The sequence below is a fragment of the Oryx dammah genome, unplaced genomic scaffold, assembly GCF_014754425.2.
Source record: "Oryx dammah isolate SB20612 unplaced genomic scaffold, SCBI_Odam_1.1 HiC_scaffold_29, whole genome shotgun sequence".
In the NCBI taxonomy this organism is placed as follows: domain Eukaryota; kingdom Metazoa; phylum Chordata; class Mammalia; order Artiodactyla; family Bovidae; genus Oryx; species Oryx dammah.
The window spans coordinates 38,915,041-38,941,320 of NW_024070213.1; the positions used below are offsets into that span (position 1 = coordinate 38,915,041).

General features: G+C 42.4%; 1 protein-coding gene and 1 long non-coding RNA gene across 2 annotated transcripts in view; one reads left to right on the top strand and one right to left on the bottom strand.

Annotated features, from left to right (window-relative positions):
• The window catches only part of LOC120858525 (protein O-mannosyl-transferase TMTC1), a 302,518-nt gene extending 286,953 nt beyond the window's left edge, over positions 1-15,565 (bottom strand). Inside the window, exon 1 of the mRNA XM_040234631.1 lies at positions 15,134-15,565. Within this exon, the coding sequence (XP_040090565.1) occupies positions 15,134-15,435 (302 nt within the window). The 5' untranslated portion in view covers positions 15,436-15,565. The remainder of the gene's footprint in view (positions 1-15,133) is intronic.
• Positions 15,566-16,079: 514 nt separating this feature from the next.
• Positions 16,080-20,953, top strand: LOC120858526. Its single transcript, XR_005719886.1, has 4 exons — positions 16,080-16,551; positions 17,576-17,676; positions 19,391-19,602; positions 20,876-20,953. It is a non-coding gene; the product is annotated as an uncharacterized LOC120858526 (long non-coding RNA).
• Positions 20,954-26,280: the final 5,327 nt, after the last annotated feature.

Below are 26,280 nucleotides of genomic sequence, written 5' to 3' on the forward strand. Positions count from 1 at the left end.
TAACATAACATAACATAACATAACATAACATAACATAACATAACATACATTCTTCTCCAGTAAAAACCATAAACAGGGGAAAGAAAAAACTAAATGTACCCCTCATCTTCTGTTTTTGGTGTCTCGAGGGATGGCTTCTCCCACGCTTCCCTGGTGACTTTCCATAGCCCATTCTCCTGTCTTCCTCCCTCAGCACTCATTTTTCTTCTTCTCATCTCCTGCCTTCATTACAGCTCTCAAATGCTTCTAAGTGCTTCCCATAGTCTTCTTAGATCATTCAGCCAATAAACAACAACATCTGGATCTTCTCATTTTTCCTCTAAGGCCTGTCCCTTAGGCCCTTCATCATTTTGGTTGCTTTTCTTCTGCATTCCCTCCAGTACCAGGAATAAATCAACAAATCAGCATCACTTCATGTCTCTAAAGAACCAAAGGATGTGATTCACAGGCACCGCTGCAAACAAGAGTGCCAAGAGGAGACGGTGCCCTGAGGCAAAGGCAAAATATACCCTGTCCACCCCGCCTCCCACCCCGGCTTTGAGGAAGCTGTAGGGAAGGACCAGGCTGCATGGAGCTGGTCAGGAGGAGGCCACAGTCACTGTTGTCAAAGAAAGGGTGGGGAAACAGGGCAGGATCAGAGGCCATAGAAGGAAGCAAGTCCCAGAAAATGTGAGTCTGCAAGAAAAAAAATTAACAGATCAACACCAAATATAATATAGGTATAACTATAACTGACCTGTCAATTTTAAGAAAATGGGTTTCTTTCTTTTCAAGGTATGTATGTTTGGCGGAGTTCCTGGATGCAATGCCATTCAGACACCAGCTACCTGGCACAGCCCTGCCCAAGACTCCCTCACTTCAGACACCAGACCGCCTGCACATCTGACCTCTCGGCCACAAATTCAGGGGTTCCCACGACTCCCGTAGATTCAACAATTTGTAAGTACGACTCATAGCATTCAGGAAAGCATAATACTTATTTTTTTAAATTAATGTCTTTATTTTTAATTAGAGATAATTGCTTTACAATATAGTATTGGTTTCTGCCATGTAACGACAAGGGTATATGTATGTCCCCTCCCTCTTGAACCTCCCTCCTACCTCCCACTCCAAGCATGATACTCTTTTATGATTACAGTTTTAATATAAAAGATATGAGCCAAAACTTATAGAAAAAAAAAAAGATCCATGGGGCCAAGTCTGAAAGGGTCCTAAGCACGAGCCTTCCGTGTCTTCAGGACACATCAGCCCCTCAGCACACTGATGTAGAACTGCCGACCAGGAAATCACAACCAAGCTTAACCAGGGTTTCAATGGCGAAACTAACTGATTCTATCACTGGCCACTTCAGCACCCCTTTCCCTTCCCAGATGTTGGAAGGTAGGGGCTTCCTAGATACTGTAACTGCAGAACTAACTCAAACTGGGCCCATGCTGTTTCTAACAAGACACCAAGGTGTTTTTCAGAGACAACAGAATAAAACCACAAGTCATGCAGCTGAGGCATGCTCTGAGGAGAAAATTGTGACCTCAGATAACACCCAGAACCAAAGTTTCTCTGTCCTCAACCCTACCCCCCAACCCCCAACAGGGAACTAAAGGACAGGAACATGGCTGCAACCTGAACACCTTTCGGAAGTGAACGATCCATTGTCCAGGAAGATCCAGTATGATACCCCGTCATCACAGCTTAGCATCAGTGGCCAAGTAATAAAGTCCTCCAATCCAAACCACCCAACAGGGCTTTTGCACACCGACCCTCCTCCACTAACCCTAAAAGCTTGAACCCTGCTTGCTATCTCCTTGCTGCCTGACCTCACAATAATGTCCTTTTCTCAAAAGCCAGTGCCACAGCATCGTTACCAGCAAGCCTGGCTTAGAAACAAAAATCATCTGGCTCCAAGTCCCAACTCTTTAATCATAAGACTAGTCTTTCCAGCAGGACCAGCTGCATTCTAAAGCTATCTGGAGGCCCACCATGAGTCAACTCTTCCTTAGCATAAACCCAGGTATGGTCCCAGGGAGTCCCCATGAACAACAAAATCACTCTGGAAACTCGAATGGTTTAGAAGCTCCTTTGCAGAAACCTGGGGAAAGGCCACACAAATTCTTGCACAGCTGTGGGGAAGAGGAAGTCTCTCCCACTTAACCATAGCACCCTCGAGAAAGTATCTTCAGGTCCTACTCCGTGTGGGCTTCTCAGGTGGCCCTAATGGTAAAGAACCCGCCTGCCAATGCATGAGACAGGAGACTTAGGTTCGATCCCTGGGTTGGGAAGATCCCCTGGAGGAGGCGAGGGCATGGCATTTCCCTCCAGTATTCTTGCATGGAGAATCCCATGGACAGAGGAACCTGGTGAGCTACCATAATCTGTGGAGTCGCAAAGAGTTAGACAAGACTAAAGTGACTTAGCACACACACACGCATGCATACTCCATTTAATCCAACCAGAAATGATATTTCATTATCTAACTCATTAACTGGGAAAAAAAAAAAAAAGTGGCCTTTCATTACAGATAGCAGGACACTGGCATGGAGGAATTTGGGTCTCCATGAGCAGGGTATGGAGAGAATCCCGTGTAATTCTGAGGTTTGCTAGAATTGTGTCCAGTTTAGAGCAAGCACCACCCCCAACCATAATGCTGCCACAAAAGAAGCTCATGATTTAAAAGTGCTAAAGACGTCATTCCCCATAGAGGGTCACAGTCTTAGCAGGTTACAACAGAGCCATCGGAGCCCTTTCAGGATCAGGGCTGCCCCTTCACTTCCTAGTAAGTAGGACCCACTGCAACTCTCTGCATGTCCAGCAAATTCCACTTTTGTCTTTGACAGAGGAAGGGAAAATGATACATAAGCCAAGAAATAAATCCAGCAGATTTTCCCTCTAACGGTGTTGTTGCCATTGTTTAGTCACTAAGTGATGTCCGACTCTGTGACCACAGGGACTGTAGCCCACCAGGCTCTTCTCTGCATTAGATTCTTCAGGCAAGAATTCTGGAGTGGGTTGCCATTCCTTTCTCCAGGGATCTTCGCAACCCAGGGATATCCTGCATTGGTAGGCAGATTCTTTACTGCTGAGCCACCTGGGAAGCCCTGTAAGGGTGTTCAGTTCAGTTCAGTCGCTCAGGCGGACCACTGTTGGCAAAGCAATGTCTCTGCTTTTGTGTAGCCCTACCTAAATCATTACCTGAATATTTACCTACCTAAACATTTACCTGAAGAAGTTGGGCATTCACAAACATGATTTAAACAATTAATTTACCAAGCTCCTATCTATATTGCATGTCAGACACTGTTCCAGGTGCTTAAGATAAACCTCACAGAGTTCACACAGTAGTGAGGAGACACAAAAAGCAGCAATAAATACATGATGCCAGATAACAGTGCAGGCTACCAAGGCAAAGACGGTAGGAGAGTCTGAGAGTAAGGGAAAATGATACATGGATCATTGAAAATGATACATCTGCTATTTCAGATCAGGTGGCCAGGGAAGGCCTCTGGGATGAAGTGACGTTTGAGCAGAGACTGAAGGTGGTGAGCGAAGAAGCAATGCAAGGACCTGGGGAAAGAGCATTCCAGGAAGAAGAAGCCAAGTGCAAAATCCCTGGGGAGCCAAAGTTTGGTCTGTACCAGGAATACAGACTCTACAAGGTAACACAGAGAGAATGAGGTGGAGACTGAAGACTATAGGTCTGGGTGTGGCCAGGGTCAGATCAAACAGGAGCCATCTCTTATCATTTGGAAAAGGAACAAGGCCATTACTGATGCAAGATTAGCATTCCTCATCCCCCTTTTAAGTGGGGAGATTACATAATCAAAGTCTGAAAAAGCTGAATGTAGCTCCCAAGGATGATAGAAAATACATTTTTTATTAAAACAAAAATGATTGCTTCAGAAGATGTTTTCCAAACCTTCACCAATTTGAGGAACTTACCTATTAAAAACTCTCATGATTCAGAAATATATTCCTCTCATTTTCCATCCCTCCTACACCATCAGACTGTAGTCTAAAGTCTATTTTACATCTAAAACATATTCTAACAGACAAGGATCATAACCTTCTTCTCTTGGGGTTTCTAAAATAACCTTCGTTTGGAATGAAATTTTCAGAAAACATTTTCTTTTTCATTTTTTTCTATAAAAATCTTCATTGCCTCCAATCACATTTTTTCTTAGCTACACCTACATCCATTACCAAACATCCTAGAAAATCTAGTCAAACATCCTAAACAGTCTTCACTTGTCTTAAGATTATCAGTCTTGTAGAAATAGACTATTTCAAAATGAATGCCTAGAGAGGTCAAATCAAAAGGAACAGACCAAAAGGAACATGCACTATTTCTTTTAGGTTTTGGGCATAGAGGCTAGAGCTGAATTTCATGGTTGGCATATCATTTGTGCCTTAAAGTTGCAAAGTGTTGCCCAAAAAAAACCAAAAAAACAAAAACCTCTCAAGATCCAAATATTAAAATGTTGAAAATCCTTACAGCTGCACATATTAAGATATTCTATTTTTTAACTCTGACATTTAAACCACCCACTTTCACTCATATGGTTTATATTACCATCAGAAGCATTCAATAAAATAAAACTTTACAGCAAACTAGTAGAACACTATGATCTAATAGCCTGAGCATGGAAAGAGATCAAGGTCTTTTATTTGCCTTCCTTCTCTTTCTATATCATGGAAAAACCAGCGGTTCTTTCTTGTTGAAGGAAGCTTCTCCTTGCTTCTCGATGTGGAATGGCACAGCCAAGAATTCAGCAGGAGCTGCTTCTCCATGAAAGTTAAAAAGCTAAGCACCTTTTAAATCAATTAGGACCATTTTTCAATGTAGGCATTACAGGGTTTGGTTCTGGGTCAGCTCAGCGTCTACAAAGTGACTTCATGTGCTTCTCCTGATTCCAGTGTTAAAAACAGGTCATGGCCAGTGAAGGATAAAGAAAGAAAACAAAAAAGATTACTGCTGCAGATTAAGTTTTCACAGATGTTTTGATTCTGCTCTACAAAAGTCCAAAACTATTCCTGTGTGCCCTTGGAAATGAGATTATGAAAAGACTGAATAGAAGATTTGACTAGAGACAGAAATTCATTAGAATTCTACATTCACTCTAAGCAACACAAAGAAATGATCATTTGTATCAGTTAAAGTTTGACCAGAGAAGCAGAACCACCAGGAATGATAAAGCTAAAGGAATTTGCTACAAAGACTTGACCTTTCATAATCCAGAGAAACTCATTTAATAGCTTATGCAGGACTGCTGCTACTGTGTCTGTAACAAGTGGAAAGCCAGCAGGGCAGGTATTCCAGAAGGAAGGATGGAACCTGAAGTAGGGGAAGGAAGAAGGGGCTGCAATCCACAAAGAAGAACTAGAATACACTTCTCTCTTGCAGCCTCCTAGGCTCCAACTTTAACAATGGGAGTGGCCTGCAAACAGGCCAGCAGTATCCACACAGTTGATCACACATGGGCACCATGATTTCAAGTAGCTATGGGAGATATGGAAAACTCTGGAGGAGCTGCAGAATCAGCTCTGCTGCACAGCAGAGCAGGTTAGTCTGCAAGTCTGGGACAACCAGCATGAGCTGTGACACACCAAAACCTACACACACCTTCTGAGCGAGGACATGGCTGAAACAGAGCAGGGCACTGTGGGACGTTCCCAGGAGAGACCCCCACCTCCAGTGTCCTCAGCCTGCCTTCTGTCTGTAGAAAAATTTTAGTTGAAGAATAAATTTAATCAGAGAGATGAGAGAATGTAGAAGCAAAGGAAAGCAGTCAAATAAGACTAAATAGTTTAGCCATTAAACAAGTCAAAGATTTTAGTTCCTAGGCTTCCCTGGTGGCTCAGAGGGTAAAGTGTCTGCCTGCAATGCGGGAGACCCAGGTTCGATCCCTGGGGCAGGAAGATCCCCTGGAGAAGGAAATGGCAACCTGCTCCAGTATTCTTGTCTAGAGAATCCCATGGATGGAGGAGCCTGGTGGGCTACAGTCCAGTTCAGTTCAGTTCAGTTGCTCAGTTGTGTCCAACTCTTTGCAACCCCATGAATCGCAGCAGGCCAGACCCTCCTGTCCATCACCATCTCCCGGAGTTCACACAGACTCACGTCCATCGAGTCGGTGATGCCATCCAGCCATCTCATCTTGGGTTGTCCCCTTCTCCTTCTGCCCCTAATCCCTCCCAGCATCAGAGTCTTTTCCAATGAGTCAAGTCTTTGCATGAGGTGTCCAAAATACTGGAGCTTCAGCTTTAGCATCATTCCTTCCAAAGAAATCCCAGGGTTGATCTCCTTTAGAATGGACTGGTTGGATCTCCTTGCAGTCCAAGGGACTCTCAAGAGTCTTCTCCAACACCACAGTTCAAAAGTATCAATTCTTCGGCTCTCAGCCTTTTTCACAGTCCAACTCTCACATCCATACATGACCACTGGAAAAACCATAGCCTTGACTAGACAGACCTTAGTCGGCAAAGTAATGTCTCTGCTTTTGAATATACTATCTAGGTTGGTCATAACTTTCCTTCCAAGGAGTAAGCGTCTTTTAATTTCATGGCTGCAGTCACCATCTGAAGTGATTTTGGAGCCCCAAAAAATAAAGTCCGACACTGTTTCTACTGTTTCCCCATCTATTTCCCATGAAGTGATGGGACTGGATGCCATGATCTTCGTTTTCTGAATGTTGAGCTTTAAGCCAACTTTTTCACTCTCCTCTTTCACTTTCATCAAGAGACATTTTAGCTCCTCTTCACTTTCTGCCATAAGGGTGGTGTCATCTGCATATCTGAGGTTATTGATATTTCTCCCGGCAATCTTGATTCCAATTTGTGCTTCTTCCAGTCCAGTGTTTCTCATGATGTACTCTGCATAGAAGTTAAATAAGCAGGGTGACAATATACAGCCTTGACGTACTCCTTTTCCTATTTGGAACCAGTCTGTTGTTCCATGCCCAATTCTAACTGTTGTTTCCTGACCTGCATACAAACTTCTCAAGAGGCAGGTCAGGTGGTCTGGTATTCCCATCTCTTTCAGAATTTTCCACTGTTTATTGTGATCCACACAGTCAAAGGCTTTGGCATAGTCAATAAAGCAGAAATAGATGTTTTTCTGGAACTCTCTTGCTTTTTGGATGATCCAGTGGATGTTGGCCATTTGATCTCTGGTTCCTCTGCCTTTTCTAAAACCAGCTTGAACATCAGGAAGTTCACGGTTCACGTATTGCTGAAGCCTGGCTTGGAGAATTTGAACATTACTTTACTAGCATGTGAGATGAGTGCAATTGTGTGGTAGTTTAAACATTCTTTGGCATTGCTTTTCTTTGGGATTGGAATGAAAAGTGACCTCTTCCAGTCCTGTGGCCACTGCTGAGTTTTCCAAATTTGTTGGCATATTGAGTGCAGCACTTTCACAGCAACCTCTTTCAGGATTTGAAACAGCTCAACTGGAATTCCATCACCTCCACTAGCTTTGTTCCTAGTGATGCTTTCTAAGGCCCACTTGACTTCACATTCCAGGATGGCTGGCTCTAGATTAGTGATCACATCATCATGATTATCTGAGTGGTAAAGATCTTTTTTGTACAATTCTTCCGTGTATTCTTGCCGTCTCTTCTTAATATCTTCTGCTTCTGTTAGGTCCATACCATTTCTGTCCTTTATCGAGCCCATCTTTGCATGAAATGTTCCCTTGGTATCTCTAATTTTCTTAAAGAGATCTCTAGTCTTTCCCATTCCATTGTTTTCCTCTATTTCTTTGCATTGATCGCTGAAGAAGGCTTTCTTATCTCTTCTTGCTATTCTTTGGAACTCTGCATTCAGATGCTTATATCTTTCCTTTTCTCCTTTGCTTTTCACCTCTCTTCTTTTCACAGCTATTTGTAAGCCCTCCCCAGACAGCCATTCTGCTCTTTTGCATTTCTTTTCCATGGGGATGGTCTTGATCCCTATCTCCTGTACAATGTCGGTCCACAGGGTTGCAAAGAGTCGGACAGGACTGAGCGATTTCACTTTCACTTTCAAGGGCTATAGATAATACTCTAAGCCATATCCTTTGCAGATACTGAAACCCCCCACCAGGTGGAAGAAGATAACTACATGCTGACCAGATGACAGCCAAGACATAAGCTGCTGTGATTCCAAGAATGGGCCTCAAGGAAATGGGAACCAACCAACTTGGAAATGAGGATCAACTGTACTTCAAACGATCAAAGTGAAGCTGATCAGATGACTTTAAAGATGACTGACTATCAAAGCTGACGGTGCAATTTCTACAAGTAGCCACCTCGCTCCACCTATACACCCCTGAAATGCCCCTTTAAAAACTCTTGCCCAATAATTGTCAGTGAAGAGTCAGCCTTTGGACATGGGTCCATCCTCTCTTCTAGTTGCTGCCTCCAAGATAAAGCAAACTTTCCTTTCCACCAACCTTGTCTCTCAAGTATTGGCTTTCGACCAATGAGCAGCAGGACTGCATTTTGGTAACACAGTCATTTCACTTTCACTGTCCAAACCTTGAACAAATTTCTCCTGTCCGCCTCTAACCTAGTACAGCACAGGAAAGAAATTTCTAAGATGAGGTTCCAGTTAGCTAAATTGATATGGTACAAAGTCACCACGTCTTGGGAAGCTGCCTTCATCTTCCATTGTGCTTGGACCCCCAAACTGGTCAAAGTAGACACTCTAATAATCCACTTCCCCACTTCAACTTCTACCCATTTCTTACATAAGAAAAACTGTGATTAGTATTAATATATTTCTATACAAGCAAGCACCTTTATGATAACAAGCATTGCATTTCTTTATAAATTTATGTAGCATTTACTACAAGGGAATTTCTATCTGTCAGTATGTGTGACATTCATTCACTTATTCGAAGATAAGAAACTACCTTTAATGAAATAAATCAGTTTGAGATTTGCACTGGGAAAAAACTCGTGAAGATGAAGGAAAAACAAACTATAGACTAGAAGGAAATCCTGACAAAGAATTTATATCTAGAATATATTAAGAAATCGTAAAACTCAACATTTAAAAAAATCTATTTAGAAAATTGACAAAAATATGAAGAGAAATTTTAACAAAGAGGATATACAGAAGTCAAATAGACACATGAAAAAATATTTAACACCATCAGTCAGCCATTAGAGCCAATTAAAAGCACAATGACATATCACTACATACCTATCAAAATGGCAATAAAAAACAATGACAAAAAACTGGTGAGGAAGTAGAGAAGCTGGATAACACACACACTGCTGATGGGATGGGATGGAAAATAGTTTGTCAGTTTCTAAAAAAACTAAACATGTAACTACCGCATGACCCAGCAATTGTACTCCTGACATTTACCCTGCTGCTGCTACTGCTAAGTCACCTCAGTCCTGTCTGACTCTGTGCAACCCCATAGATGGCAGCCCATCAGGCTCCTCCGTCCCTGGGACTCTGAAAAGTGAAAGTGAAAGTGAAGTCGCTCAGTCGTGTCCGACTCTTTGTGACCCCATGGACTGTAGCCTACCAGGCTCCTCCCTCCATGGGATTCTCCAGGCAAGAGTACTGGAGTGGGTTGCCATTTCCTTCTCCAGGGGATCTTCCCCATCCAGGGATTGAACCCTGGTCTCCTGCATTCCAGGCAGACACTTTAACCTCTGAGCCACCAGGGAAGTCTTGGGTTCCTATTTCCTTCTCCAATGCATGAAACTGAAAAGTGAAAGTGAAATTGCTCAGTCGTGTCCGACTCTTTGTGACCCCATGGACTGCAGCCCACCAGGCTTTTTCATCCATGGGGTTTTCCAGGCAAGAGTACTGGAGTGGGGTGCCATTGCCTTCTCCAGACATTTACCCTAGAGAAATAAAATCTATGTTCACATAAAACTCTGCAAATGAATGTTTGTAGCAACTTTATTTGCAATACCCAAAAAACTGGAAACATTATAGCCAACAGCAAAAAACTGAAAACTTTTCTTCTAAGATTAGGAACAAGGTATAAATGACCACTCCTGTCGTTTCTATTCAGCATAGAACTGGAAGTCCTAGGTAGAGCACTTAGGCTAGGAAAAGAAATAAAGGGGATCTACATCAGGAAGGAAGAATAAAATTATCTCTGTTTACAGATGACATGATCTCATATATAGACAACCTCAAAGATGCTACAAAAAATCTATCAGAACTAACATAATTCAGTAAAGTTACAGAATACAAAAATCAGCATAAAATACCAGCTGTATTTCTATACACTAATAATAAACTCCTGGAGGAGGGCATGGCAACCCACTCCACTATTCTTGCCTGGAGGAGCCCCATGGATACAAGAGCCTGGCAAGCTACAGTACAGGGGTCACAAAGAGTCAAACATGACTGAACAACTAAGCACACACAATAATAAACTATCCAAAATTAAGGGAAAAAAATCCCACTTACTATAGCAACAAAAAGAATGAAATACTGAGGAATCAAATTAACCAAAGAGGTTTCCTCAGTGGTAAATAATCTGCCTACAATGCAGGAGACATGGGAGGAAGATCCTCTGGAGGAGGGCATGGTAACTCACTCCAGCATTCTTGGAGGGAAAATTCCACGGACAGAGGAGCCCAGTGGGCTATAATCCATGGGATCACAAAGAGTTGGACACGACTGAAGCCACTGAGTAGCAGCAGCAAATTTAACCAAAGAGATGAAAGACTTACACACTTACAACTACAAATCACTGATGAAAGAAATTAAAGAAGACACAAATAAATGGAAAGACATGCCATGTTCATAAATGGGAAGACTTAATATTGTTCATATATTATAGATTCAATGTAATCCCTACCAAAAATCCCAAGGCATTTTTTACAGAAAAAGAAAAAAATCATAAATTTTATATTGAATCAAAAAATCCTGAATATAAAAAGTAATCTTGATCAACAGGAACAAAACTGGAGGCACCACACTTCCTGACTTCAAAATATATTCCAATGCTACAGTAATTAAAACAGTGCAGTACTGGCATAAAAACAGACTTACAGATCAATGGAAAAGAACAGAGACATTAACCCATGTATATACAGTCAAATGATCTTTGACAAGTGTTCCAAGAATATACAATGGGGAAAGGATAGTCTTCAATAAATGATATTGGGAAAACTGGCTAACCACATACAAATGAATGAAATTAGACTCTTACCACATATACAAAAATCAACCCGAAAAATAGTAAAAATTTAAATGTAAGACCTGAAACTATAAAACTCTTACAGGAAAAATACAGAGGAAAAACTTCATGATGCTAGGCTTGGCAATGGTTTGTTAGATATGATAACAAAAGTACAAACAATAAAAGCAAAAATTAGACAAGTGGGACTATATCAAACTAAAGAAGCTTTGCAGAATAAAGGAAACAAGAGTGAAGAGACAACCTACAGAATAGCAGAAAAATTTTGCAAACCAAATATCAGACACATTATTAATATCTAAAATATATAAGGAATTTCTACAACTTAAAACAAAAGAAATTAAATAACTTGATTTTAAAAATGGGCAAAGAACAACTTGAATAGACATTTCTCCAAAGAAGACATGCGAATGGCCAATAGGTAGAGGGAAAGATGCTTAACATCACTAATCATGCAAATTGTGCTTTAATCATGCAAATCAAAACCACAATGAGATACCACTTCATTCCTGTTAGATTCATTTTTATGAAAACAAACAAACAAAAGGTAAGCATCAGTAAAGATGTGAAGAATTGGGAACATTTGTACACTATTGGTAAGAAAGTAAAATGGTACAGCCACTATGGAAAACAGGATAGAGTTTCCTCAAAAATTAAAAATATAATTACTATATGATTCAGCAATCCTTCTTCTGGGTCTATATCCAAAAGAACTGAAAATTTGACTTTGAAAACATATATGTACTCCTGTGTTCACTATAGCATTATTCATAATAATCAAGATAAAAACAAATCAAGTGCCCATCATTAGATGAACAGATAAAGGAAAAGTGATATATACACGATGTAATACTATTCAGCCTTAAAAAGGAGGAAATCCTGCAATGTGCAACAACACAGAAGACCTTGGAGAGTATTATGCTACATGAAATAAGCCAGCCGCAGGAGTCCACTTACGTGAGGTCCCTGTAATAGTCAGACTCATAGAAACATACTAAGATGCTGGCTGCCAAGGGCAGGGTGAGGTGAGAGCAGCATCAGGAGTTGCTTTTTGACAGGTACTTAGTTTCAATTATACTAGAGGAATAAGTGCTAGAGAGTTGCTGTACAACATTGGACCTACAGTTGAAATACTATATTGTGCCCTCAAAAACTTGTTAAGATGGCTTTAAATTTTCAAAATTTTTCCTTAAAAAGTTTAAGATACAGGTAAGACAGCTTGCACATATCTCAAAGGCCACTTAGTGTTTTCACCAATTGTGCTTGTGTGCTCAATCCTGTCCAACCCTTTGTGATCTCATGTGACTGTAGCCCAGCAGGCTCCTCTGCCCATGGGATTTCCCAGACGACAATACTGGAGTGGGTTGTTATTTCCTTCTCCAGGGCATCTTCCTGACCCAGGGATTGAACTTGAGTCTCTTGTGCCTCCTGCACTGGCAGGTGGATTCTTTACCACTGAGCCTCCTGGGAAGCCCTATTACCTAAATTAAAAATCATAAAGACATGACCTATGTGAAGTTCCTAGACCAATGCTTGATTCACACTAAATAGTTAATAGATGTGATTTTTTCTGTCCTTCTTCAAAACAATCTTCAGAGTTGTGTTGGCCTAATATTGTTAACATCATCCTTTATACATGCCCAGCCTCACACTATTGCACTATTGCACTAGAATATGCAGTTGCACTTCAGGTGACTATGATGAGAAAGTCTCCACAACTTCTTCAAATCAATGCCTGTAAGAACAGAAAGATTAGCTGAATTTCTCTTTTTAAGAGGCACTATTCCTTTCCAGTTAGTGCTCTGTTGCACTCTAGATTTGCAACTCAATTATCTTAAAAAAGAAAAAGTATATCTTACACAGCCAGTAAGATATACTCTACAAAGAGCAACGCATCTTAGCAACCAGACTGCTTTTTCTAACCAGTGAGTATCACAAGTGAAGTTGCCCTCTGCCCCCTCAATTCTTCTCCTTAGCCCCTGTTCTGCTCAATGCCTGTTTTCCTCTTCATTAGTGGTCTTCCCTCACTGTCTAATCCTTTCCCCACCTCCTCTGTCTTCTGTCCCTGCCACTTCCTGCATGAATTTTATTTATTTTTTCCTGCATGAATTTTAAACAAATTTTTTAGAAAGCCAAGAAGTGAAGACACTCGTCTCTCTCCACCAACTGGGCACAGGCATTTGACCCTGACCTTTGTATACGGGCTTCCCTTGTGGCTCAGCTGGTAGAGAATCTGGGCTTCCCTTGTGGCTCAGCTGGTAGAGAATCCGCTAGCAGTGTGGGAGACCTGGATTCAATCCCTGGGTTGGGAAGATCCTCTGGAGAAGGGAAAGGCTATCCAATCCAGTATTCTGGCCTGGACGGGCTTCTCTTGTGGCTCAGCTGGTAGAGAATCTGCCAGCAATGCAGGAGACCTGGGTTTAATCCCTGGGTTGGGAAGATCCCCTGGAGAAGGAAAGGCTACCCACTCCAGTATTCTGGCCTGGAGAATTCCATGCACTGTACAGTTCATGGGTTCGCAAAGAGTTGGATACGATGAGTGACTTTCACTTCACTTCACTTTGTGTATGAAAAACATTCAAAGGAGGGACCTAGGCAGTCTCTCATGACTAGTATAAGCCCAGCACACCTCCTGCTGTGAGCTTCCACACCTTAAAGTAACCAACAACTCTCTCTGTAATAAATGAAAAGCAGGTCGGCTTAGAAGTTACACACATTCTGCCACCTGAGAATGTGCCATTTTAAAAAACATTTAGGGAAAAAAGGAATGAGCAACTTAGTAGCTGAGGTTATCTTTCAACTAAAAAACAAGACCACTTTCCAATAGGATAAATGTTTATAAAATAATCTTCAGAGTCAAATGTGGAATTTCCTTACCCTCCTGAAAACATTCAACTTTCAGTGGAAGAATTAAGTCCAATGGCTCTGGTTTCCTTTTCTAAGTCATCAGCCACCTGTCAAGAGACCTGGGCCTCCCGATCTGAGCAGGCTTTTCAAGCTGCTTACCCTGTCTCATATGACCAGTACCATGAGGACGGGTTCATATTACACCCGTTGGAGAAGGCTTAAAACGCTGATGATACTGAACCAAAATTATTTCAACAGTTTTGTCCGGCACGTTATAAGCTTAAATACTGAGCCAAATCATAATGGGTTGAGTCAAGCTCATGACATAAGGAGCCAGCACTCCCTGGAATCAGCCCTTCTCCCCTCCCATCTGAAGCTAGCTCTCTTTTTAAATTCAAGAAAATACTCCATCCTTCAAAAATCTGACTCCCTTTGCACCTCATCACACTTGAAATGCTGAATCATGACTCTGAGGTTGTAAAAGAAAAACTACTTCGACTGGGACTCCGGGATCCCCAGAGGACCCCACGTTTTTCTGCTCTCTTTTGCTTCGGATCTTTTAAAGTCTAAATCTGAAGCTCTTCCCAAAGATCCGAGAGGCTCCAGGAACAGTCAAGGCTGCAGGTCGGGAGAGAGCTTCTGCCCGCGGTCCTTTCCTCCCCAAACCCCCGCGCCCCTGCAGCTCAGGGCTGCTAAGGAGCTAACTCCCCATCTTAAAAGCTGCCCAACAGCCGCCGAGAAATGCTCAACTTGGGAGCTTCACCACTACAGCCACCGCCTCGTCGGGCGCGCTCTGGTCTCACTTGGCCACAGCCCCACGGGAGTGAGGTGTGCGTAGGCGGCTCCTCGGCCCCTCCAGCCCTGGCCCCAGAGACCAGCCCGCCCAGAGCGAAGACTCTCCAAAAACTCGATCGCAACTCGCAGCCCGCGCCTTCCGAGCCGCCCCGGGAGCCCGGAGAAGCGGGGCCGAGGTCAACAAGCAGAGGGGCGTGGGCAACCTGGAGAGCAGGGAGGCGTGGAAGGCAAGGGGCAGAAAGAGAAGAAACGCCCCGCACCTCCGAGCGGATCCCTCAACTTCTCCCAGCCCGGTAGAGGGTGAGGAGAAAGGCGGCTGCGAGCCCAGGGTGAGGGACTCACTTGAAGGTGAGGACGCAGAGCGGCCGGTAAGACTTGTGGCTGGTGTTCTCGGCCATGCCCTTGCCCCAGAAATCGTTGGAGAAGATGCCCCAGCGCAGTGGGGCTCCGGGCCGCACGTCGGGATTGTTGACGATCGCCCACACGTCGTCGTGCACGAACTCGCCCCTCAGGGAGCGGCCGTAGCACAGGCAGCTCGCCCCGGCCAGCAGCGCCGCGGCTCCGGCCGGCGCGAGTCCGCAGTCCTGCCGCCGGGAGGGCGCGCGGTCCCCGCCGCCGCCTCGGGCAGAGCTGGTCACCACCATCGCGCCGCCGCCGCTGTCCTGGTCTCTCCCGGGTGTCTGGCATCCTCCCCGGCCGGGGACCGGACGGTGCGCGGCAGCTGCCGGGAGATGGGCTCGGGCATGGCCGGCGGCAGCTGGACCGGCCGCTGGCGTCCCGCGCTCCGCCGCCGCCTGCGCCGCCGAGTTGGCCCAGCTGCAGATAAACAGCAGTCCCCCCGCCTCCCCGGGCCATCGCCACCTCCTCCGCCCCACTGCGCATGCCCCGCTCGCCATCGCCTCCACCCCCCAATCCCGGGACCGGCGCCGCTTTCCCCCCACGCCCCGCACCCTCCGCCCGCGCCAGGCTGGTCTAGCGCTCAGCCTGCCGGCGCGGCGTTAAAAGGCGGCGAGAGTCCGTGTGCAGGTGGAGAGGTCGCTGCGTGGGGTCGCCCGGAGAAGGGGTACCGGGGTCCTCTCCGCTGTGCCCGCGATGCCCTCTGCCCCTCATTTCCCCGTTAAGGGTCTGCTGGGGGGGAACCTCACCGGCGAGCACCTTCAGGCCCCGGGCCAGGACGGGCTTAGCAGGTGCGCAGCCGGAACCCCCGCCCGCGCTTCGGGAGAGGGAAGTGGCCGCCGCCGCCGCCCGGGACGTCCCGGCTTTTCAGCACCCCGGACAACAGCAGCGGCCCCCGGGCCATGCTCTCCGTCCGGCTCCGCTCTCCTGTCCGGTCTCCGCCTCCCCGTCTTCTTCCCGGGCTTTCTTTCCCCGCTGCCCCGCGTCTCGCGGTTGCAGCCTCGGGGCGCGGGTGGAAACCGTAGGGAAATAGAGCTTCCGAAACGTCTTTCTGAAAACCGAGAGAGGGTCTCCCTGAGGTGGGCTTCCTGCCCACCCTGCGCAGGTTTGTTCACCGGCTGTTTTTCTTTACCGCCCATTCCTCTGCTCGCCTTTATAAAAAGTCTCAGCCTCGAGTTTGGGTTTGGGTTTGGGAGCCGAGTTGGCTTCTGAAACATTTCTCCTCGTTTGTTTTTTACTGAGGTTCTTAAAACAATCCGGGAGATGCCAAGCAAATTACTTTTTGTCCCCATATGAGTGGATCACTTGGGTCTGATTATTACTTCCTACTCTGTGAGTGTATTTGAACTCTTCCTACTAAGTCGGTAAGATTCAAAACAAAAACCAAACTGCTTTAAGGCCTCTGGCTTTGGCTCCCCATCTTACAGTTTCTCTGAAGGGTTGTCTTCGTGTTTTTTTTTTTTTTTAATATTGCTAATTTTAATATATAAATAAGCTAAGTATACCGTTGTGATGAGGTTCAGTAGAATTTCTCCATGTTTGAAATATCTGTGAACTCTTCAATGGACCTTGTAAATTTTTATTGCTATGTAATATTGGTTACCTGGAATTTGACACATCCAGATAGAGAAGTTTAAATACAAAATTTATCGTATTATTCTCATCCTTCCAAAATCCCTAGGAATTTTGATGATCTAAAATAAAGGTAGAAAAAAAAAAAAAGCAAAAATTTTCTTGCACTGACTAAAAGCTTATATGACTCTAGGACACCATTTTTTTTTTAAGTTAAGCTACATCTGAGCAGTTGAAAACTCAATGAATTAAGACAACATATTCCAAGTCAGGATGTTTTTATCCATTTCACTTTGTTTTTTAGTGACTTGGTAATTAGTGACTGAGAAATGTGTTCATCTTGCATCAAAACTTTTTAACCTTTGGGTAGCCTTCATATCCAGACCCCACACACACCTGAGTCTACCATCTCCCCCACAGGACACATTACAGTCTTTCTTCTTTGCCTGTCAATTAATTTAATTAAAATGTGTGAATGTTTATGTTGTACTACAGTTTGCTAAGTACTGCGCTGGATGACCAAAGCTTCTCAAATTGTGTGTGATACGTAAGATTAACACCATAAAATACAACTTTCTAAGACAGTGAACTTGTGCTTACTGAAATGATAGTAGCTATAATAAACCAATGTATCAGTAGTTATCTACAATTAATAAAGGCTTTCTTGAGACAATATCTTAGTCCCAAAGAGTGCTTCTCATGGTAGATTTTTATAGTTTTTTCTCCCTTAAATCTCCCTTGTACATGTACAGCCTGTACAGCCTCCCAGGTACAGCCTGCCCACCTCCTTCTCTTCTGAATTATTTTCTCTTTTAGAAGAAAACACTTACCAGAATTCTCCATGACTTTGAAGAGAAATGAAGAAAGGCAAAGCTGTACTCTAAAAAGACAATAAAACAGAGAAAAGAAGGAAACCTGTAAGTGGGGTTCCAGGTTTCTGAGCACAGAGAGTTTCATCAAGCTTTGCTCTAGATTGACTGGCATCTCCGTTCTGTTTAGTTCAAATGATGAATTTGGGTTTAATGTACTTTGAAATAATGAGATACCTCAAGTCTTCTCAAGGACAAGTAAGTAAGTAAATACATTTTAAAAGTAAACGGTTCCTTTGCAGTCCCATCATTCCCTGATCCAATACTATTCTGTGTTACTGAAAACCTGTGGAAATGTTGATGTCACAGAGAGGTTTACACTGATATGCTGGCTTGTCATCCCTCTGCTTCTCTCTTAAGGTGTAAAGTATTCATCTTGCCTAATGAAGAGGCTCCAAAGCAAATTAATTCTTGTTACTTAGTCTCTGATTATTTTTAAAGGATTTATAATTAGAGCAATACTACTTTCTAAGACACCTTTTGTCCACTCAGAGCAATTTAAAACAAATTATTACAAAGGGCTTCTCTAAGGCTCATACCGATTAAGTCACTCAGGAAAGTTAAAGTGAACCATAGTTCTGAAAGACTATGGACACGTAGGACACAGCTAACAACTAAAAGTAAATCAAAGACAAGTAGATAATTTAATAAAATAAATTTCAAAGGACTGCCCATTGTGCTGTTTTGCACATTACACCGTGTTCAGGAACCCAGATAGAAAGAAACTGTTGACGGAAGTGAAAACTCACGATGAGAGAGCTATGGGTTTTAGTTTTATCTGGGAACTTACTGAGGACTATAGCCAGACAGATAGTTCTGAGGAACTGCTCAGATTAGGTGGAGTGGGGGGTGGGGGGGTGGGGGAGGAAGTCCACATACATGTGCTTTTTGGCAAAGGAGTATGTGCAAAAGAGTAAGTCAGACCTAGAAGACAAATACGGTATCACATATATGGAATCTAAAGAAATGGTACAAGTTGAGTCAGAAATGTAGAAAGCAAACTTGTAATTACCAGAGGGTAAAGTAGGGGGAGGGCTAATTGGGAGATTAGGATGGAGATATACACACCACTATATATAGAGTAGATAACTAGTAAGAACCTACTGAATAGTATAGGGAACTCTATTCAATACTCTGTAATGAACTATATGGGAATAGAATCTTAAAAACAGTGGATATATGTGCATTTTTAACTAATTAACTTTGCTGTGTGGCAGAAACTAACAAAGCATCATAAATCAACTAATTCCAATAAAAAATTAATTACAAAAAGTAAATAAAAATTAAAAGGCATCAATTTTAAAAAGGAGTATGTGCAATCAAGCACAGATCTTTGTAGAAGGTTACCGCTAGTCACAAGGAACAGATATCTCAGTCAATAATTTTAGTGCTTTTCTAAGTATGGGAAGATGCAAGAATCTTGGTCTATTGAATGTTCTCCTAAAAATATCCAACTTTCTGAGACTGGTTCTGCCAGTTTTCTCAGAACACAGAGTGCCTCATCCTGAGCTTCACCCTGAATTCTTTTCAAGGTGATTTGTAGGTCAGCCACTACAGTGGCTAATAACTTGATTTTTTTTTTCTAGAACTGGGTGGTGAGCAACATTCTTTAGTTGGCAGGACAAATACAAAATAAAAATTCAAGAAAAGAGCTGATAACATAATTTGCATCAAAAAATAAATTTTTGTTGCCTAGTTATTTCACTATTACCTGTAAATTTATTTAACTATTATCTATTAACTATTTCTTCTGTTCTTGAAGAAAATGCAGGAAAATAGAAAAAAAAGAAAATGGAAATATATCTACCCACTACCCCTGGGCTACGGTAGCACAGGCAACATACTCCCTAAGAAGCTGACCCAGCATCTGGCAGGGCAAATGGGGGATCAGGGTTGCCAAGTGATCTGAGGAATGCCTGCACCCAGACCTAGTTCCAGACTGGCTCCAGGAGACTGGAGGGGCTCCTCATGGAGGTAAACTGGCTTTCCTTTCAATTCCTGCAATACAGCTGTGGCATCTGCACAGAATTAAAACTAAAGAATATAAAAAATTATCTGTGATCTTCCAATTTCTGTCTCTCAGGCAATAACTTTTGTCAACAAATTACAAGACAAAAGCATACACACGTACATTACAATAAAGCATATGAAGTACTCGTTAGATTTCAGAGCCTAGGATCTCTAGTTGAAAACTGCCACATCATTGCAAAGCACATATCCACAGAATTAGAAATGGAAATTAAAATGTAAGATTATTGTACACAACAGAAAGACAATTTTTCATATGAATGAAATTCTATTTGCATACATTTATATTTCACATTTTAATTATTTACAAATCAAAAAGTCACTTTTAATATGCATGGCTGAGTCCCTTTGCTGTCCACCTGAAACTATCACAAAACTGTTGATCAGCCGTGTGTGTGTGTGTGTGTGTGTGTGTGTATTAGATGTTCAGTCATGTCTGACTCTTCGTGACCCCAAGGGCTAGCCTGCCAGGCTCCTCTGTCCATGGAATTGTCCAGGCAAGAATGCTGGAGTGGATTGCCATCCCCTTCTCCAGGGGATCTTCCTGACCCAGGGATCAAACCACAGTCTCCTGCATTGTAGGCAGATTCTTTGCCATCTGAGCCATCAGGGAAGCCCCTAATCAGCCATGATCCAATATATAATAAAATGTGTATTGTTTTTTTTTAAGTCATTTCTGGTTTCTTGTATAACCTCCACAATTTACAGGTAATGTCAGAGGAAACATAAAATTAAATTCAGACTTACAACAAACATTTGTAGAAAAAGTTAATTTTTTAGAAAAATTATTCCATCAGACTCATCAGCTCTAGAAATAGTATGTTTTGAAATAATCTATCAGAAATTTATCCCAATGTTGTTACAACCTACAGAATACTTATAACAGCTCTAGTATAGTTGGATCAGCAGAAAGATGCTTCTCAAAATCAAAGAGTATTCAAAAAAGTCTGATTCCTAGCATTTGCTGAATTTCATGGTGTAAATATTTTAACCATGGTTAATTTCATGCTACCAACGGGACACCACTGCACACAGAAATAGTAAAAGATGAATAGTAACATGAGATTCTACAGAATTTTCACCATATAGTTACACTAGACATAGATAAGATCAAGAGCATATTAATAGTATAATATAGTAAAATAATTAGAAAAGGATGAGTTTTGAACATTTATTACCTTTGGGTTTAATCTAATTTATATATTTGTTGTTCTTTCAGTCACTAAATTGTGCTTGACTTTTGCGATCCTGTTGGACTGTAACCCACCAGGCTCCTCTGTCCATGAGATTTCCCAGGCAAGTATAATGGAGTGGGTTGCCATTTCCTTCTCCAGATGTTCTTCCAGATCCAGGGATAAAACCCAAGTCTCCTGAATTGCAGCCATATTTTTTAACCACTGTGCCACCAGGGAAGCCCAATTTATATATTGGGTTGGCTAAAAAGTTCGTTTGGGTTTAAAAACCTTTTTGGCCAACATACATAATTATAAGTTTATGTAATTAAACTTTGTATAATGACTGTTTAACAACTAGCTGACAGAATTCCTAAATATTTAACAGTTTTTGTGAACTAGTATGAGTTTGACTCTGGCACACTTTTAGATGAAATGAGATTGGCCACTGTTGGTATTATCGTTTTGAATTTCAGTGATAAGTATGGGCAGAGGCAGGGAGGTCATTATACTTCTGTAGTGAGAAACTAACCTTACCTTGAAAGAGGTCTAGCCTTTGCCCTGTTCTACTAGAGGTAATTTTTAGGTCCCTGGAATGTCCTACTTGACAGGAGGATCTTTGCTGGGGGCTTCTTTTCTATCAAGACCTACAAGACCTTTTAGAACTAACCCCCAAAAGATGTCCTTTTCATTATAGGGGACTGGAATGCAAAAGTAGGAAGTCAAGAAACACCTGGAGTAACAGGAAAATTTGGCCTTGGAATGCGGAATGAAGCAGGGCAAAGACTAATAGAGTTTTGCCAAGAAAATGCACTGGTCATAGCAAACACCCTCTTCCAACAACACAAGACAAGACTCTACACATGGACATCACCAGATGGTCAACACCAAAATCAGATTGATTATATTCTTTGCAGCCAAAGATGGAGAAGCTCTATACAGTCAACAAAAACAAGACCAAGAGCTGACTGAGGCTCAGATCATGAACTCCTTATTACCAAATTCAGACTTAAATTGAAGAAAGTAGGGAAAACCACTAGACCATTCAGGTATGACCTAAATCAAATCCCTTATGATTATACAGTGGAAGTGAGAAATAGATTTAAGGGCCTAGATCTGATAGATAAAGTGCCTGATGAACTATGGAATGAGGTTCGTGACATTGTACAGGAGACAGGGATCAAGACCATCCCCATGGAAAAGAAATGCACAAAAGCAAAATGGCTGTCTGGGAGGCCTTACAAATAGCTGTGAAAAGAAGAGAGATGAAAAACAAAGGAGAAAAGGAAAGATATAAGCATCTGAATGCAGAGTTCCAAAGAATAGCAAGGAGAGATCAGAAAGCCTTCTTCAGTGATCAATGCAAAGAAATAGAGGAAAGCAACAGAATGGGCAAGACTAGAGATCTCTTTAAGAAAATTAGAGATACCAAGGGAACATTTCATGCAAAGATGGGCTCGATAAAGGATAGAAATGGTCTGGACCTAAAGGAAGCAGAAGATATTAAGAAGAGATGGCAAGAATACATAGAAGAACTGTACAAAAAAGATCTTCAAAACCCAGATAATCACGATGGTGTGATCACTCATCTAGAGCCAGTCATCCTGGAATGTGAAGTCAAGTGGGCCTTAGACAGCATCACTACAAACAAAGCTAGTGGAGGTGATGGAATTCCAGTTGAGCTATTTCAAATCCTGAAAGATGATGCTGTGAAAGTGCTGCACTCAATATGCCAACAAATTTGGAAAACTCAGCAGTGGCCACAGGACTGGAAGAGGTCAGTTTTCATTCCAGTCCCAAAGAAAGGCAATGCCAAAGAATGCTCAAACTACCACACAACTGCACTCATCTCACATGCTAGTAAAGTAATGCTCAAAATTCTCCAAGCCAGGCTTCAGCAATACATGAACCGTGAACTTCCTGATGTTCAAGCTGGTTTTAGAAAAGGCAGAGGAACCAGAGATCAAATGGCCAACATCCGCTGGATCATCCAAAAAGCAAGAGAGTTCCAGAAAAACATCTTATTTCTGCTTTATTGACTATATCAAAGCCTTTGACTGTGTGGATCACAATAAACTGTGGAAAATTCTGAAAGAGATGGGAATACCAGACCACCTGACCTGCCTCTTGAGAAATCTGTATGCAGGTCAGGAAGCAACAGTTAGAACTGGACATGGAACAACAGACTGGTTCCAAATAGGAAAAGGAGTACGTCAAGGCTGTATATTGTCACCCTGCTTATTTAACTTCTATGCAGAGTACATCATGAGAAATGCTGGACTGGAAGAAACACAAGCTGGAATCAAGATTGCTGGGAGAAATATCAATAACCTCAGATATGCAGACGACACCACCCTTATGGCAGAAAGTGAAGAGGAACTAAAAAGCCTCTTGATGAAAGTGAAAGTAGAGAGTTGGCTTAAAAAAAGTTGGCTTAAAGCTCAACATTCAGAAAATGAAGATCATGGCATCTGGTTCCATCACTTCATGGGAAATAGATGGGGAAACAGAAGAAAGAGTGTCAGACTTTATTTTTGGGGGGCTCCAAAATCACTGCAGATGGTGACTGCGGCCATAAAATTAAAAATGCTTACTCCTTGGAAGGAAAGTTATGATCAACCTAGATAGCATATTCAAAAGCAGAGACATTACTTTGCTGACTAAGGTCCATCTAGTCAAGGTTATGATTTTTCCAGTGGTCATATATGGATGTGAGAGTTGGACTGTGAAAAAGGCTGAGAGCTGAAGAATTGATGCTTTTGAACTGTGGTGTTGGAGAAGACTCTTGAGAGTCCCTTGGACTGCAAGGAGATCCAACCAGTCCATTCTGAAGGAGATCAGCCCTGGGATTTCTTTGGAAGGAATGATGCTAAAGCTGAAACTCCACTACTTTGGCCACCTCGTGCGAAGACTTGACTCATTGGAAAAGACTCTGATGCTGGGAGGGATTGGGGGCAGGAGGAGAAGGGGATGACAGAGGATGAGATGGCTGAATGGCATCACTGACTCTATGGACGTGAGTCTGAGTGAACTCCGGGAGATGGTGATGGACACGGAGGCCTGGCGTGCTGTGATTCATGGGGTTGCAAAGAGTCGGACACGACTGAGTGACTGAACTGAACTTGGGTGCCAGACAGCCTAATAATTCAGTCTGTGATGAGAGCTTTGTGTCACACAAGATCAGTTCTGACTGCTAGGGGAACAGAAACTAAAGACATTAGCCTGACCTCTGGGAAGGACTGATGCCAAAAGGTCAGCCATGCCAGCAGTATGTGATGAGTCCCAATAAAAACTCTGGGTGCCAAAGGCTCAAATGAGCTTCCCTGGTTGGCTGTCTCCATGTCCTGACTTCATGGAGGAAGACAACATGAGCTTCGTTCGGCATTTCTCATGGACTCTGCCTCTTGGACTTTGCTTGCTCATTTCTATCTGCATCCTTTCCCTGTAATAATCCAGAAGAGTTTTCAGTGAGTTCTGTGAATCCTTCTAGCAAATTTTGAAATTGAGTGTGGTTTGGGGACTCACCCCTAAACTTGCAATTGTTGTTAAAGTGAGGGCACTCTTGTGAGGACTGTGCCCAAATGCCCCTTAATACTATTTTTCTACTTTTAATTTTTTCCTTAATACAATTTTTTTTTCTTTTAAAAGATGTAATAGCTGTCATCCAAGAAGAATGGAAGAAACGGTAGGCATCCTCAAAGCTGTAATATTAAGTTCTCCTCTTTTTCTCACTAAAAAGCTTCAAAGTCAAAAGTAAAAAGCATCAAAAGTCAAAGTAAAAAGCTTTATGAACAAAACAAAACCAAAAGAAGGGAAAAGAAAGGGAGGGATCGAGGAAGGGATGGAGAGATAGAGTGAAAAAGGAAGGAGGGAGGGAGGGACAGAGAGAGGGAAGAAAGGAAGGGACAGAGAAAGAAAGAAAGGAGTGAATTCATAAAGAAAACGATAAAAACCTGGAGCCACTGCATAAATACTGCTCAGGGGTTAACTTCAGGAACTTTTATGTGATTCTCAGTTTGTAGAGGATGAGGCTCAAAACTAATGATAGTTTTGAAAAGATGACAGATAATGAGAAGAATCTGAGAGTTGGCTGCTCTATATAAACTATTTATTGTTCATCCAGTGGTAAGTGTTTTGCATTCTGTATGGTACATTTCTTTATGTTTCATTAAGTTATAAAGATTATTTTGCTAAGAAATTCCCTACCACACAGATTTCCTCACCTTTTTTAGAGGGTCTAGTTCAGTTCAGTTCAGTCGCTCAGTCATGTCTGACTCTTTGCGACCCCATGTGACCCCTTACAGTGCGCCAGGCCTCCCTGTCCATCACCAACTCCTGGAGTTCACTCAGACTTGCGTCCATCGAGTCAGTGATGCCATCCAGCCATCTCATCCTCAGTCGTCCCCTTCTCCTGACCCCAATCGCTCTCAGCATCAGAGTCTTTTCCAATGAGTCAATTCTTCGCATGAGGTGGCCAAAGTACTGGAGCTTCAGCTTTAGCATCATTCCTTCCAAAGAAATCCCAGGCCTGATCTCCTTCAGAATGGACTGGTTGGATCTCCTTGAAGTCCAAGGAACTCTCAAGAGTCTTCTCCACCACCAAGTTCAAACCCATCAAATCTTCGCCTCTCAGCCTTCTTCACAGTCCAACTCTCACATCCATACATGACCACAGGAAAAACCATAGCCTTGACTAGACGGACATTAGTCAGCAAAGTAATGTCTCTGCTTTTGAATATGCTATCTAGGTTGGTCATAACTTTTCTTCCAAGGAGTAAGCGTCTTTTAATTTCATGGCTGCAGTCACCATCTGCAGTGATTTTGGAGCCCCCAAAAATAAAGTCTGACACTGTTTCCACTAGGGACCGCCAAAATTAGTAGGTTCATAGTACAAGGGACTTAATAAAATACCTACAAAAGCCAGTGACTCTGCTCGCATCATATATTATTAAAATAGTTGGAGAACCTACCAAGCCAGTTTTTCTTTGACAAGAAGTGAAGATTATGTGTAGAGATAAACAATTTCCCTTGAGAAATAACAGTCTCCAGTCTTTCCTCACTGTGCTGCTAAGTCTTATTTCTTGGCCTATTTTTCCACATGTGAATTTATCTAGAGGGATAAATAAATCTTTTCAGGCCCCACTGCAGCTTACAAAATATATATATATATATATATCCTTTGGATTTTATTGTTGGCCATGGTTCTATGAATAAGATAACCGGAGGTTTTTGTTGTGGTGCTTTTGGAGGTGGTGGTGGTTTTTAAATAATTTTGAGTCGTCTTTGTACATCTTGGATGACTACTAAATATGGTGCCTTTTCCTGTTAGAAGACAAAGTAGAAGATTCTTGCTTCATAGTCTGTTTCATAAACACCATCACTTTCATTTCTCATTCATTCAGTGATTTCATTCTTTCCCTCTTACGTAGTTGGAAGGACTAGGAGACAGTTT